The 17193-nt window shown below is 38.6% G+C and overlaps 1 protein-coding gene across 1 annotated transcript; it reads right to left on the reverse strand.

Moving 5' to 3' along the window:
* Window positions 1–9347: 9347 nt before the first annotated feature.
* Window positions 9348–16296, reverse strand: LOC134646822 (uncharacterized). The gene is made up of 3 exons (XM_063500799.1): window positions 15882–16296; window positions 14105–14158; window positions 9348–9938 (listed from the first exon to the last, which is right to left on the reverse strand). Exons 1-3 carry the CDS (start codon window positions 16294–16296, stop codon window positions 9712–9714), a joined length of 696 nt encoding a protein of 231 aa, XP_063356869.1. The 3' UTR covers window positions 9348–9711.
* Between the last annotated feature and the right edge of the window lie 897 nt (window positions 16297–17193).

Genomic DNA, 17193 nt, shown 5'->3' on the forward strand with positions numbered 1-17193 from the left:
CCAAAAGAAGAATCTTTCTAAATTTTCACTAAAATATTAATATTTAAAAAACTATAAAAGTCATAAACACCAAAAGTGTATACCATACTAGTCCAGCTCCAGCCGCACAAAATGATCTAACATATGTAACCCTATTGTCAAAACTGTTTGGCAGAGAAGCGCGGGAAAATTTTCACTAAAATATTAATATTTAAAAAACTATAATAGTCATAAACACCAAAAGTCATAGCACACCATTCCTGATCCAGCCGCACAAAATGAGGTAACATATATGAAGCTTGTCTCAAAACTGCGAGGCGAGATTCGCTGCAAAATTTCAGGCGGAAACTGAAGAATAATAATAATAATAATAAATCCGACGAATAGTGTGCCTCTTGGCATAGGCACACATAATAATAATAAATCCGAGCAATAGTAATATGTGTGCCTCTTGGCATAGGCACACATAATAAATCCGACGAATAGTAATATGTGTGCCTCTTGGCATAGGCACACATAATAAATCCGACGAATAGTAATATGTGTGCCTCTTGGCATAGGCACACATAATAACTTTAATGCACATAAAAAACAGCTGCTTGTTTAAGTGAAAATACATTAATGGGGCTTTTTGCACTAATAAAGTTGTGGAGTTGTAAAGTATTTTGTCTAGTGTCAATTATATCGTCAGTTATATCATTATTGCAAATTTTCAAATGTATATCGTGATAAATATTTTTGGTCATATCGCCCTGCTCTAATACCAGCTGTATAGTGCACAAATGAAATGCAAAATCAGGGACAGTACCTACAACACAAAGGCAACAAAACAAACAAAAAACACAAACACATAAGCAAAACAATGACATGTTAGATGCATTTTATTTATTTATTTTAGCTATAATACTGGGCTCCAGATAACTTTCTATATGAGTATATAAGACATTAAATATCATGACTTATTCTTCCTGAACCAAGAGAGCTCCAGCTCCAGTAACATTTACTTCAACCTCCAGTTAGTGGTGCTGTAAAATCTGTAGCTGGGAGCATTGGGGGAACAGAATAGAGCTTTTACAGTGTGAAAAGACTATGCACACTTTGCTTCTCAAATCCAACCCTCTGGCTACGTATATACACCAAACTCCAATAAATAACCAAAAAACAACAGATTTTCCATTAATTGTGGTGAATTGTTATTACGTGGAATGAAATAAAAACCTAAATAAATATAAATAAACATAAATACTCTAAATCAAAAGCTCTAATACAATAGTTGGTTACTTTTTTTTAAGTATTCCACTGTCTGTCTTTGATTTTTTTTGATTAATCAGATTTTCCCTTCTCCTTGCTTTGTACCACTTTGGTCACTTGGGGGCAGTTTTGTCCCCTTTTACCCAGTAAAATACTATCCTGCAAACACTTATCTTTTCTGTGCGCTGTGTGATTATTTGTATGGAGGTATCTATGGTTCAAACTATGTACATTTTTACAGTTACTACACTGGGGTGGGGTTGGGGGCTGGTGATGTTGTTGCATTCAGTAAATCTAAATGCCAACACATAAAGGTAGTAATTTCTGTCCACCTGTGGATCCAGAACACAACCTACCATCTGTAGATTTGACCTTTTATGCTCAGTTTGAACCCTTTTACTCTTTGAATAGTTGCCAATTCAAATTTAGAAATGCTTCAAACCACTCTGATGAAGCTCATTCATGTACACTGTTCTTTACAAAGTTTGTAGAAATAACATTTTTTCTGCTCACAATGGCCAAGTAATATAGGAACGTCTGTGACATTTTCACACTGTCAATAATTTAGTGTTGTTCTCTCCTTCACAGCAAACAATGAGAAGGACCTGCTGTCGATGTGAAAAATGTCTTCGTCCTCACATGCAGGGGGGATAATGGACATTCTGTGAAGGCCGAAATGGATTACAGCAGAACAACTGTCATTTCAGACACCACCTTGAGGTGACTGTCGTTGTGAATAAGAGGTATATGAATAAAGCTAAATTGAATTGAGCTGAAAAGAAAATAAGGTACTGTGCAAAAGTTCCTCCAGACTTTTTGGACATTTTTAAGTGGTCTTGAGCAGTAGTTCAACAGGCTTCCTGAAGGTCTTTTTTTGGACTTTAGCTGCTTTTTGATTCACTATTAGTCGAGTCCTTGTACCTTATTATTTTTGTTTGTATGTTTGTTTGTTCTCTGCATTACTCAAGCATAAAAAGATACCTAACTTAAGTGATGGACCAGTGATGAGTCCACACATAACAGACAACTTAGAAAAGAACATTTTAAATTGTAGCTTTAAGCAGTTTGTTAGCAGTGACCTGCTGCAAAAATATATTTTTTGTTCTCATTTCTTTAGCCAAATGACACCAATAACACAGACCAGCATATAATAGTAATTTTGCACCAACAACATGTTTCCAAAAGAGCTATGAACCAAAAACTTGGCATATATTTGGTTGGTGTGCAGGGTGTCACTGAGGAAACTGGAAAAGTGGAGGGCAAAAGAAAAAGCGGCAACCCTTAAAAATAATCTACAGCAATATCAGAAGACATGTCCTTAAGCAAGGGAAAAAATCCAGAAAAGACCTGAGACAGGACCTGAGAAATGCTTTTGACAATTCAGCCAATCCATCTACAGTACTGTTCATCAAAGCCTCACCAGAAATGGTCTTAATGGAAGGATGGTTGAATATAAGAATCAGTCCATTATCTGTAAAAAAAAAAAAAAAATGGTGGTGGCTCTGTCATTGTTTGGCGCTGCATTTTAGCCAGTGGTGTTGTGGAGCTTAATGGAGTTACGAATGCAGAAAAGTACCATCAGAATAGGATCCACCATGTATTGCCAACTAGAAAGGCTTCCTTTTTCAGTGTGACAGTGATTCAAAACACCGTGCCAATGCAGTAAAAACATGCCTGGATGGAATAATATACACTGTGAGTTGTGGACTGCTCTCCCCACAGCCCTGGACATAAGCATTACTGAAGCAGTGTGGGATCACCTTGACAAAAAACAGAACAAAGAGCAGCCAATATCCAAAGTAGAGCTGTGAATTTCATTCAAAAAGCCCAGAGCACTGTTCTTGATGATGCCTTAAAGAAATTACAAGAAAGCTTACCTGAAAGAGTTCATGTTGTGTTGAAGTATAAAGGTGGTCATACCAGATATTGACTTTCTAGGCCATTAGAATCTGACAAACTCTGGTTTTGCCAGTTATACTGTATTTCCATTTTTCTTTGCACATAAATTACTGCACCTATTTCCCATTTTTATGGCAAAATTTAAACCACTGAGGGGTGACTCAAGAATTGCACAAGGTGCTGCATATAAACTTTAGTCTTCTCTAAGGAAAGGGACATTAAAGATATCACACTCAGGGGCGCTGGCTGTGGAGGTTGAAAGCACTTCACTGGGAAGTAGTACTAATGAGGCAAGGTGACAGCTCTTAAGACAAAGCCGCTGAGGTGACAGGAGGTCTCACAGAGCAAGCTAGGGGGCAGTTTTTTGTAACAGATGGTTACCTGAGCAGGCAGGGTGCCTGGCAGGCCTTGCTGCCCTTTCATTAGCTTGCGTGTCATCCAGTCTTTTAATGGGGGTGGCCCCTGACAACAGCTACACTCAGCAGCATTATGAGTACAAAGCTGGATTGTCCTCTGCACACATGAAGACAGTAATACTTCAAACTTAGAAGGTGCTTTGGGGTGATGAAAAATTCAGACCGGGGTAGTCTGTGATGTGTGAGCTGTCAAATCAGATCAAATAATTAGCTCCTTTTAGAAGAAGATATTTTTTAATCTTGTCTAGCAATAAATGTGTGAATTTAAATATAAACAATACAATAAAGAGACACTGATTTTCTATCGGATGTTTTAAATATATATTAAATAAATATATATATATACATATATATATTATATATATATATATATATATATATATATATATATATGTATATATATATATATATATATATATATATATATATATATATATATATATATATATATATATTAGGGGTGCAACGATACACAAAATTCACGGTTCGGTTCGGTTCGATACTTTGGTGTCACAGTTCGATATTTTTTCGATACAAAAAAATGTTCATGCCTTTTTAATTTGTCATTTATTAAAATTATAAATATATATTTTAACTCAAAAGTACAGTTTTTAAATTTAATGTTGCTGAAACGACAAAGTAATAAAAACATAAATATCTCATGGAGAAATCCCTCATCTTTGGAAGAGAGAGTTTATTACAGAGAAATGGCTCTTTCCAAAATAAAAGCTGTACTAAACCCTTCTTCTGGGCTATATTCTCAGCAGCATATTAAACATATCAGGTCCCCATAAGGAGAATCATGTGCTAACGGCTGTCTAAATGACTCTTGTAAAGTTTGTAGCATGCGTGCTTGTTGTTTTTGTCTGCTTCCACTTGTCTTTGCACTAGGATGATGTCGGTGTAAATGTGCAGTCATATTCGTTGTGTTCCCACTAGTGCTGTCAGCGTTAATCTCGTTAAAATGACATTAACGCCATAACGCGGCAAATCTCCATTAACGAGCTACCGCGGATCGCCCCGTGCGTGGGGCTGGACGGCGTCAACACGTTAACAAGCTAACTGCGCTAACGCACTAGTTCCCACCAATTGAGCATTGCGTGGCACATCCGACATACTGTTTTACTTTTGTCCATGACGCGCTTACCTTCAGGGTCATACGTCACATGAAAACCAAGATAGTTCGGGATTGGCAAGAATGCCAGAGGCGCAAAACACCAGCTACTGGTAGACAGAGCAGTCAGCCGAGACTGCAACACTAGGCTGACCAACCTGTGCACTGCCTGGATTGATTACAAGAAGGCCTATGAGTCAATGCCCCACACCTGGATCCTGGAATGCCTAGAACTATACAAGATCAACAGGACCCTAAGAGCCTTCATCAGAAATGAAGTGGGGATTGTGGTGAACAGCACTAGAGGCCAACTTCAAGCCAATAGCACAAATCACCATCAAGTGTGGGATCTACCAAGGAGATGCTCTGACCCCACTGCTGTTCTGCATATGCCTGAACCCCTCTCAGTGAGATCACTGACAAGACTGGCTATGGATATCAACTACAAAATGGAGCAATCCTCAGCCACCTCATCTACACGGGTGACATCAAGCTGTATGCCAGGAGTGAACAAGACATCATTTCACTGATCCACACCACCAGGATCTACAGTAATGACACTGGAATGTCAATTGGACTGGATAAATATAGTCAGATGGTAACAAAGAAAGGTAAGGTAGTGAGAACTGAAAGAATTGTACTAAAAGAAGGAAACATTGACATAACTGACAGCTACAAGTACCTGGGAATCCCACAGGCAAATGGGAACCATGAAGAGGCCACTAGAAAAGTCGCCACCACCCAATACTTGCAGAGTGTAACGCAAGTCTTGAAGAGTCAGCTGAATGTGAAGAGATAGTGGAGAGAAGCCACTAACATCAAGACAAGGAAGCTCCTGATCATGCATGGAGGGTTTCATCACAAGTCCAGCAACCTGAGGCTGCATGCTAAGCAGAAGGAAGGAGGCTGGGAACTGGTGAGTGTCAGTACAGCAGTTCAGGATGAAACAACAAACATCCACGAGTACATCAAGAAGATGTCCCCAACTAAACGCGTGCTCAGTGAATACCTCAGGCAGCAGAAACCCAAGAACGAGGAGGATAAGGAGGAATCATCATGGAAGGATAGGCCTCTGCACGGTATGTACCACAGGCAGATAGAGGAAGTGGGTGATATCCAGATATCCTATCAGTGGCTGGACAACGCTGGACTGAAAGACAGCACAGGGGCAGTAATCATAGCATCACACGAACAAGCTCTGAGAACAAGATCCATAGAGGCTGGGGTCTATTCACACCACACAAGAGCAGGCTGTGTGAAGATGCCCCCGAGACAATCCAGCACATAACAGCAGGGCATACATGGAACGCCATAACCAACTGGCCAGCATAGTACACAGAAACATCTGTGCCGAGTATGGACTGTCCCAAGGTCAAAGGAAACGACCCCTAGGGTGGTGGAGAATGACCGAGCTAAGATCCTGTGGGACTTCCACATACAAATGGACAAAATGGTGGTGGCTAACCAACCGGACATAGTGGTGGTAGACAAACAGAAGAAGACAGCTGTAGTGATAGAAGTGGCAATACCGAATGACAGCAACATCATGAAGAAGGAACACGAAAAGATTGAAAAGTACCACAGAACAATGTGTGTTGTAGTGATGGTAAGGAGAGTATATTTTGACACCCGTCTACAGTTCAGATTATGCATTACATAAGGGTTTGCATTAGTTTTTAAATTATAGAATTCCACTGTTAGGATGACCTAACAGTGGATGACAGATGACCCAAACTGATTTTTTTTTTAACATTTCACACGTGTGTCCTGTTCTTAAGGATTAATGAACCAATCGGCATGTGCCAGCTAACATTTATCAGGCAAAATTGGCGTCCCAAGAAAAGGAAGGTAAGGGTATAAGTGTTGTTGTCATTTGCTAATTTCATATGGGCTTTTTGCATAGTGTATTTAGTTGTTAAGTTCTGTTCTTTACCACATAGCACAATACATAATACATAGGATAGTACATCTTCAAATGACGGGAACGATTATGGGCAATAACATTTTCAGCAAATTCTATCTGTTCAGTACGTGTAAAGATCAGTTTGGATAAACCAACCACTTAATGGTTAAAAGTATGAAACAGGGATCTCAAAACATTCTGAAACTGAAATTTCATGCCCCAGTGGCCTTTGTTCCCATTTGTATTGTATCATACACGTGAGCAGCATGCTGGGCTCATTAGTATTTCCATAGCATCCTCACAGCACAGCAGTTGGTTACTACATTAAAGAACCTGAGTTGTTGAGGGAGGGCTGGATTAAGAAAAATACACCCCTGTTGATGGGGTATGCTCATCACTCTGCCAGGCACAGATGTAGGATTTTGAAAGTCATAGTATAGGTGCATGTACTATAAATCTTGGATGAGTTTGAATCTCAATGTCAAGTCAAGTTTTCTGAAAATCCATCGAATACAATAACTCAAGAAGGAAGTCACCTAGGATTTTCAAATTGATTTCATATGTGAATCTACTAGGAGACTGAGGATAAGCACTGGTGGCTACCTATATTTTGTAAAAAAAAAAATAATAATTAAAAAAAATCTTTAAAACTATGCATTAATTATATTTCTTTGGCCTTTGACTCAAGAAACATACTTTACTGCTTTGGGACAGGACTATTGAAATAATATTTATATTCTGTTGTCTCTTTACCCAGAGACTGCCCTTTCTGAGTATTTCAGTGAAAGTGAAAAAAATCTAACACCATAAAATAGACTCAAAGAAATAAAGGTTGAACAGTAAAACATGAAGGAGTTTCAATTTAAAGGCCAGTATGGACATATTCTAGTATGGGCATGTAGTCCACAAACTACTATAAGGATAACACCTACATTAAGCACTGCCTGAGTATCCAAAGTCTTACATGTTTTATCCCTCTGTGCCATCCAGCTCCATTCATCTAGACTTGTCTGTAGAACCAACTATGGAGTCGTGCTCCATAGACAAGAGAATATTTTTGGTAATATAATACACAAAAAAAAGATATAATGACTTTTCAAAATACCTGTAAATAGCGGAAGGAGTGATTTCAGTAGAAAAGATGGTAGGAAGTTTGTTTTTAAATGGCATTGTAAGATTTATATGTGATTTATGTGTTATTTATGTCACTGTTTGTCCTCTAGAATGCTGATATTTTTGTGGAATCTGCCAACTCCTTTTTGCATTAATCATTGCATAACTGCAAATTTTCTAAAGTCACCACTGTGTTTTATGTTGAAGAGAGGACACAGTCATATATTTCTGTAAATTTGGATTAATTTGACATATGAGTTGATGTATATGGTTGTTCACTCATAATATGATATTTGTCAATGTTACATAACAAAAAGATTTTTTTTCTCTATTAAAATATTAAAGAAGCACAAAACCCAAAACAAATACTTTTACCAATGAGTATTTATTTAATGATCTGAAAGTAATACAGCGATTAACAGCTTGGTAAAAAATGAAAGAGCATGGGTTTTTTGTTTGTTTGTTTGCTTTATTGCTTTTTGGGTTTTTTTTCTTGTTTTGTTTTTTCGCAGACTGTTTTCCAAACTTTTACACTCACAGATCAGTGTGATTAACATGTTTGAGGAACAAGTCTCTAAAAAAAACAGTCTTGCAGATTGGGAAAGGGACAAACTAAGATCTTGTTGATGTGAACCAAAAAGAAAAAGAAAAGGAAAGAAACAATGCCCCCCAGCATACAACTGCTTACCCCACAGTTCACGTCATTTTTGCTTAATTTGCTTATCTTCAGACCTCCTGGCACAGCAGAATTCATGTTAGTAGTCTCACCGTGGGACACAAATTTATGATGAAAAACCTGGTAAATACAAAAACTAATAATGAGCAGTCGTGATGTACTGCCTTTGGCCTTGGATACTGTGGACCTTTCCAGTGAAAACTATTCAGTGATATTCTGAGACCAGTTCTCATCCCCACACAATCCTCCACAGGAAATTTGAATAAGTTTGAAACAGCTTGATGTTTAGTTTGTTTGTGCAAAGCTGAGATGATGATCTTGAATAGGAGACCAAATTTAAATCGGGTGAGGCGCCTGTTCCTCGAACCTTTTATTCAAACCTATTATAAATGAGAGAGAAAATTGGAGTTCTGACATCAGTACTTTCAGGTAGAACAGACCCTTCAAAGACACAGTTTATAGTAGATCCATGTGTGCAGAGGATAAGGACCACATGCAAAGGAGAAATAAGCCCCATTATTTGTCTCTTTGAGCAGTGTCATCAGCAGCAGTATGTAGCCCTTAACAGTGAGGTAATAAAGGTAAACAAAGGCTTTGACAAAAGCCATTCCATGTGACATGTAACCATTAATAACATTAAAAGCAATGCACATTTTTTGCTTCAAAGGAGTGCTTATATGTGACTAGAGAGTTGACAACAGGTATAACCAGAGCTCTTGAAGGTGACTTAGCACTTGTTTCCTCTTACATCAAGCTAATACCATGAAACTACCAAATGATTTTATTTAATCTTTAGGGATAGACTTGCCTTTGGTAATTACAGTATCATCATATAGAAAGAGATACAAATTTATGATGATTATGCAAAACCTCATCTCGCAGCCTCAGCGAAAATGACAAAAGTGTTAATCTAACTGTTCTTATGAGGGTGAAGTTTTTCACTTTGCTATCAGAAATGTTACAATAAGCACTGACCACTATGTGTTGTATATCTAGAGCGATTAAATATTGTTTGCATTGGTGTTTTCATTTTAAATGGATGAGGGGTAACTTGGAGAAATAAAAGGGCTGGCACGATGAGGACTAAGCATGAAAAAATAACAGTTGTCTCTCCGGCTGCTTGTCCGAACAAGCTGTAGCTGCCCTCATCTGTCATTTCAGCCAAAAAGAATCAAGTCACATACAAACATCAGCATCTCATGCCTCCAAGTACCTTCTGGCCCAACATTACACAGCCACCTGCAGGTGAAGAAACAGTGGATAAAGCTTCCATTTGTGTCAGACTTGTAAATCCACTTTAACACAAAAAGCAAGCAAAGATGCTGCTTGATTTCTCTCAGTGAAGATCAGAAGGTTGCAGTTAAGTCCCAGAGGGAGTGTTTGGAGGTTGCTGCTGTAGTGTCTCATCTATGGTGACCACTACCTCCTCCTGTCTGTTGGAGCTCAGATGGTTGGTGTGGTTCAGGGATATGTAGCTCATTTCCACCACCAGCGGGGGCCTCTCACTCATCTCATTCATGGTGTTGGTGATTGAGTTAACCTCGGTCTTGTTGCGGTTGGCAGCACGGCGAGACCCAAACACCCAGTCTGAAATAGAGACAGTCATAGTGTTGCTTTGATAGGCATCAGGAAACTTTGATAGTTTGAAGCAGATACCTGTACTACAAGGCAGGATTAGGGATCTTACTGATCTAACTTCAGGTAATATTTTCAGCATTTTTGAAATTGTCTCACTTTGCACACTGTCACTTATGCTACTGACCTAACATTCTCTGAAGAAGGTAATGTTCACATGCAAAACCACCACCTACTGAACAATCCCTTCAATCACCAATATTCCTGAGCACACAGTAAGAGAATCTAAAGAATATGCCCAGTTCCCAAATATAATGTCTTTGCAAGCCAAAAAAAGCTTAGAATTACAATTAACTAAATACAAATAAAAGATAAATGCTCAGTTAAAAAATGTATACTAACCTTTCAATATAAACATATTCTTTTTTTTTCTTTGTTTGTTTTAATAAACCTCTTATGTCTGGCAGTTTTAGCAAGCAGAATCATGGTCTTAATGGCCTGCTGTGGCATACACATTTGCTTTGCCAAGAGGAGGTGTATAAACTCTCTACAGGCTTCTCTTCTAAGTCTTTTCCTTTCTGTCTTTCTTTTATTATTCACATTAGTATCTGTGTCATTATACAAGGTTGGAGGAAATGGGGAGAAGTGACAGGTTAGAAAAAGAGAGGAGAGGCAAAAAAGAGAAGGAATAAGAGGAAAAATAAAGAAAAGGGACAGAAAGAGGTGGGACCTCAAGAGAGTCGTGTAAAAACAAGCTCAATGAAGTGAAGCAACGCTGTGAAGAAGAGCAGACCAAAATTCCCCTACAATGATGTGAGAGATGGATAAAGACAGAAAATCATTACTTCAAGTTAATGTTGCTAAAGGTGGTTCTACAAGCCACAGATGCATCGGGTATACTTTATATCAGTGGTTGTTTTTTTTTTACAGACCATTACACAAACTTTCTTGGATGTAATTATAATATATTAATCAACATAATATCATAATAATTTTCCTAAGCTAAGCGTTAAATAATTCCCCTTCTTATACCTAACCACCTACTATTCCTTAGTCCTTTACCCTTCAAGGTGAGTTTATTCAATCTGGCACTTCAATGTTAACAATAAAAACTCACAAGGTCTTTCATTTTTATTTTCAGGTAGTTTATTTCCTCGACCCATCCCCAATTCCAACCTCAAGTTGCTATCCCCTCCTCATGGCTTGCTGTGTGTCATCCCACTTAAATAATCCTGGAAACACAGCTGTGTTTATTATTGTAATTTCAAAACCCAATTTCAGGAATTTCACAGGAAGAGGGTTGAAACTTGAACTCTCCGTGTAAGTGAAGCTACTAAGCACTTTTCGTGCCACGGTTAGTTTATGATAAACCATCATAGATGACGCCTTGTGGAAGGGAAGCATAAACTGCAAACCCATACATTCTGGAACGGGGCAAAAACAAGCATGCTGAGCATTTATAACGTGTACTGAACAAGGCTGTAAACTTCATCTAACAAAAAGTTGTGATGGGTTCAGCCTCTGTAATTCCATTAGAGGCAAAGCACCATAAAATTGTTTCTGGGGGGAGATGTCTACTGCACAGCAGCCCCATCATGTGTGGTGGAGCCTTTTTGAATTGGAACCCATCAATCATTGTTCTGTCAGATTAGGAGCTGAGATTATAGCTGACAGTCGTGAGTGTGAGGAACAGAAAGAAGGCAGGGCGGGATTCCTCAGACCCATAGATCCCCCTCTTAAATCATGCATTTAAGACTCTGCTGCAAAGTGACAGAGAAAAAACTGAAAGTGAGCCATCAGCATGCTACACTAAAAATTCACATTTAGATTAATCTGATCTGATCATCAATAAATTCTAAGCCTATTTTTGAACTGATGCAGTTTAGGTGTTATTTGGAAGCCCTGCATTTTTAGCAGCCAGCAGGGTAGCTGTGGGTCAGGTGGTAGAGTGGGTCATCTACCAATCAGGTCAGTGGATCTATCCCCAGCTTCTCCTATCCATATGTCAAAGAATTTGCACAAATGATACTGAAACCTCCATCCTGCATCCATCGGAGTATGTGGTTAGATAAGAGTGTTTTAGCATGATATACATCATCACTTTAAATCCCAGCTGAGCAGAAATATGGAACTGTAAAAAGGAGACTTCAGAGTGTCATGAACCTGAGAAGAGGAATACGGATACTCCAAAGTATGTTTCTTTGAGTCAAATCTTGACTGATGAAGCTGTAGAGACAAGTTTTATCACAGGAGAGGAAATGTTTATTTCATATTTTTAAGACAGTTCCCTCTCATTATTGAGTTGTCATGTTCAAGCTTGTGAATCAAGTTGTGTGAGACTTGTAGACAAAAAAAATGACCTTTTGGCCTTGTAAATATTATCTTGATTATATATTGAAATTCAACAAGACCTTTACTATTTTCATGCATTTTCCATTAAAAAGTCAACTTTTATTTAATTTGTTACTTTTGTTTGTATCTCTATTTGAAAATGCAAATTTAACCCATCATACCAAGTACTATTAACTGCTGAAATGTCAGACAACTAAAATCTGACAAAGTAAGTGAAATGTATTTGAATTCTCAAAAGTGAACCAAAGACGGTATAAAATATGGATGTAGCTTCCAGGTCAAAAAAATGAAGCCACAAGCAGGAGTGCTTTAAACCTTTGTTCTATCCGAAAACCACCACATGGTGAATTTTGGGGCATTCTGAATATAAATTTAAATATGTTTTATAAATCTTGGTCATACCATGGAGAAATATCTGTAGCTCATTGACTAACCTGGTATCAATCACAAATCATTAGTCAGTAAGAATGCGATTTCACAATCAAAATTTGTGTGCAGCATGTCTTTAAGCAAAGATTGAAGAAAAACCCATAGTGTACACAACAGCTCATAGCATAACAGCAAATATTTGAACACTTCAGAAAAGAGTCTGTCAGCCTGACTAAGATTTTAGTGTGGTCGTGAAACTAAGGATTAAATCTTTTTCATAGTGAGTAATCCAAACCCCACAGCATCTTAAATGTTGTCTTGATTAAATTCTAGTGTGTTTTTGTTGGCTTCTTAATGCTTATCTTATATGATGGTGTTTATCTCTGCTCATGACCATCAATATGCACGTTTATTGAGAGCAATTTAACGCTCATCCTAAATGTTCCAGTTAAAATTGAATTTTCAATTCAATTCAATTTTTCAATTCAATTCCTGAATTGTTTTTATGTTCTGTAGCTGTTTTTATGTTCTGTAGCTAGCCACCAGGTAGCACACATTTTATATTAGCTAGCCCAACATCACTAACCCACCATTTTTTTTTTTTTGGTGCTGGTGTGCTTGCTAGCACCAAAAGATGTCATATTAAAAAAAGTAAGACTGATGCACAATGATGAGTTTTTAACAAGACATTGACAGCTAAGTACTTATTCACTGACGTCAGAGGTAAAGTCATGTGCTTAATGGAGAACACATTTAACAATTTACAATTTGAAACACCATTCTGAAACTAAATACGCAGAGAAATACATGAACTTTACTGATGGAGAGCAGGTATCACTGCTTCTGCTAGCTACAAAGCAGAATATGTAAACCAAGCTTTACATATCCAGGAATGGAGCAGTTAAGTCCAGGTTAGTGATTTCCAACAAAACTGCAAAAAGCAGTAAGCCATTCTCTGATGGGGAGTTTATAAAATAATGTTTGGTGGACTCTACCATATTAATATGCCCTAAGAAAAAAAAGCATTTAAAATGTACGCTTCTCCAGGCAAATTTGCAAATCTGGAGCTTTAGTTGAAAAACAAAGAGAACAATTTTGACATTCCTCCTTGACTCTGGACAAGAGCTGTGTTGTCCGTGGAACAGGTAATTGCATGCTATAATAGGCTTGATGTGAAATGGGACAAATTTGAGAGCATTTGTGAGGCTTTGTAGTCTTTTTAACCTTCCTGTGGTGAGAAGGAAAATGTCTGCACAACACAGATTCTCCACATTTACACCTCAGCAAAACCCAGGAGGCCAAACACTCTGTTTGTGTTAGTGCATGTGTGTCAGTTTGAATGCTCATGTGAAGGTGAACAGTTCAGGTGAGGTGAAGGAGACAGAGAGGAGGGGCAGCGTGTCTCTGTGGCAAATCTAAGTGCTGCAGCGTGTGACCCATGTGGACATTTTTTTTACCTGGTTCGCTGGTTTCTGTACCGTCACCTTCCCCAACAATCGACCTGCCTCCACCTGCAAACAGTGAGCAACAGAACAAATGTGTAAGATTTGGCGCACACTACCTTCTGAGTGTTATGAAATCATGTGAACACAACAGGTATAATAAAAGGTAATGAAAACACACCAACATGGCCACTGTGGTGCTGAAGAGCAGTACAGTCCTGCTGTACTACTGAGTATAATTCGTGACACTTAAAATGCATACAAAGGATGCAAAGAAAAAAGTGGCAAATGTTGAATAATACCTGTTTTATTTGTGATGGGAAATACCAGAACAAAAAGTACATAAAAATAGTAATATATGGTGATGCATGTTTTTGTGTTGTGACAAAAGAAAGTGATGGCTATAGTGTATGGATATGAATTTAATATACATTTGCAAACTATTTTCCTTACAGCAAGACAAATTATCACAAGAAAAGAGTAGTTGTGTTCATTTTTCTAGAGGAAATATTACCTGCTGCATTCAGATTGCTCCAAATTACATTACACATGACATGATAATAATGTAGCATAATGAAAGAAATTAAGCATACACGCTTAACCCAAAAGCTCAAAGGTTTTCGATACATGTTATTATTAATATTATAATTATGTTAGCATTCAAATTATGAAAGAAATAATATCCAGATTATATCATAAATAATTTTTATATGCTGTTTTTAAATGATGACTTCATTTGTTAATGGAAATAGAGCTACCCAAACTACCTGGCCCTAGGAACTGTACACAGACATTAAATCATGAATTAACTGTGATTAATCAGATTTTTTTGGAAGCTGAGTTCAGCTTCACTAGCCACACCCAGGCCAAACTGCTGAATCAATATATATATATATATATATATATATATGTACACACATGTGTGTGTGTATGTGTGTGTGTTTTATACTCCCCTTAGGGCCCCCTATTGCTGCTTGACTAATATCCTCCTCTGTCCTGATCACTTAGTTACTAAGTGCATTTTGCTTTAAACGATTTAATGGAAGAAGCTGACTATCAGATCAAGACAGCACTGAGTGTCTGTGCCCTAAAAATAGACTCATTGTTTCATTCTTTCATATATTATGTATCAGTCACAGGAAGCCCCTTAAAAATAGAAAAAAAACCCCCAAAAAAAACAGCAGCGCTCCTCTACATTTCTCATTCAGACACTTGCTGATAGTAGTTTGTCAGACAGTGGTTTGTCCTCCACAAGGTCAATGGCTAGGAGAGCAGAGCTACTGTACATCTGCATTACAATCATTTAGGATTTCTTGGTTTTTTTTGTTTTTTTTTTTGGGGGGGGGGGGGGGGGGGGGGGAGGGGTGTGTGTGTGTGTGTGTGTGTCGGGGGGTGCTCTCACTAAAGCTCTTGTAGATATTCCTTTAATAAACATTGTTGCTTTTGCTATTTCAGGTAGTCCCCAAGTCACTTCCTTCATGCATTCCTTAAGATATTTTGATTCTTCTGCGCTGCTGTGTCACTTTCAAGCAGCAGTTCTTCTAGAATAAGGAAAAGTGATTCTCAAAGGGGGCTCAAGGGACAGTCCTTTAACGGCTTCTAGTGGTCTTACTGACATTTAGAGATAATTTAGTCTCATTGATTTTTTTTTTTTTTTTTTTTTTTACAAATTCATGTAATGATATTACACATGAACATTTTTACCACCTTTCCATGCTTTACGCTCTTTATAGTAATCTGGCACTGAATGTACACTCAACACACACATATAAGCACAGTAGGTGCCACATACCGACGAAGTCATTCACCACATCTTTGACCAGGTGTCCAACTATCGCATACGCCACTGCCACTACTACCAGCGCTGCCATGACCAGATAGAGCACCGCTTTGGGAAGAGGCATGGGGTCTCTCTCCGGTGTCCGATAGTCCGTGTACAGCAGGTCACTCTCCGAGTACGAGTACTGAAAGACGTGCTCCATGCCCGAGGTATGGTTGGAGTCGATAGGGGGATTACTCGCGCTCACGGCGCCGTCCGGCTGCAAGGATGTCACCACAGTGGTCGTCACAGCCTCCGCCTTGTCGATGTTGACCATCGACAAAGCGGAGGCTGTAGTTTTATTCATTAAAGGCAATATCTGAGACAGAAAGTAGCTCCAGTCCTTTATGGCACTCGTATTGCATGAAAACATCGTTTCCACCGCCATACCACACCACAAGAGGGTCACCAAGGCGCAAAAAATCCACTGAAAACGGACCGATCCAGTTTCCCTTTAAAGTAACGTTTGTATTTTTTTTTTAATTCCAACAGGTACCCTCAGATGCCAAAGTCTCACTCCGACAGTAGCTCATCGGTGCCTTTGAAAACTTGCCCCGCTCTCAATGATGAAAGGCAAAACGCGTCACCGTAGCCTTACCGCGCGGCTATTACGCACGAAAGAAGGAATTTAGTGCATCCGATCTTTGGTTTATTTGCTAAAGTAAAACAAAAAGAGTGCAGTAGCAGAGCACACCAGCCTTCAGAGTCATCGTCAAGTAAAGGAACAGAGAGTGTCCGCAGTCAGCAATCCACGTCCCTGTGGGTCTCACGTGCGCAGATGGTGACAGTTACACACTAAAAGCCCAATCTGCTCCTGCGTTATGTACGGCAAGGACGACTGCACGGAGCCAGCACGACACTTCCTCACCTCTCTCGGATCTGAAATGAACAGTAGCCCTACGGCTGGTGTCAGAGCACTTGTCCGTTCTTCCTCCAGACTCCGGATGGAGCGATTCTCTACAGAAGCCACAACTAGAAGTAAGTTCATATCAGTTTCCTTATTCTTCCTCAATCTGGCGTTTCAGATCTTTGTTCACTACTAGGTTTAACCCAGTTTTCAACAAATCCAGTGGTAACTGCTGATGTTAGTAAAATGTGAGAACTATTCCTTCATGTATTTCTTATTTCAGAAAGAAGAAAAGGGGCTATACAAAGGTTAAACCTAATAAAAACCACATCACAGAGACTAGATAGCAACCAGAAACAATAAACATGGTCTATCTTTGTTTTGAGGATCAAGGATTTGGGATGAACATTGTTAAATTAGTTTAAGTCATATTAATTT

Source organism: Pelmatolapia mariae, linkage group LG17, assembly GCF_036321145.2.
Source record: "Pelmatolapia mariae isolate MD_Pm_ZW linkage group LG17, Pm_UMD_F_2, whole genome shotgun sequence".
NCBI lineage: Eukaryota > Metazoa > Chordata > Actinopteri > Cichliformes > Cichlidae > Pelmatolapia > Pelmatolapia mariae.

What these genes read in the sequence shown, in the direction of transcription:
- LOC134646822 (XM_063500799.1), bottom strand. Translation starts at nt 16,296, where the DNA reads ATGGCGGTGGAAACGATGTTTTCATGCAATACGAGTGCCATAAAGGAC. An exon ending in TGTGGTGAATGACTTCGTCG is followed by an intron (nt 14,159 to 15,881) that starts GTATGTGGCACC and finishes CACTGTTTGCAG; the next exon opens with GTGGAGGCAGGTCGATTGTT. An exon ending in TACAGAAACCAGCGAACCAG is followed by an intron (nt 9,939 to 14,104) that starts GTAAAAAAAATG and finishes TCTCTATTTCAG; the next exon opens with ACTGGGTGTTTGGGTCTCGC.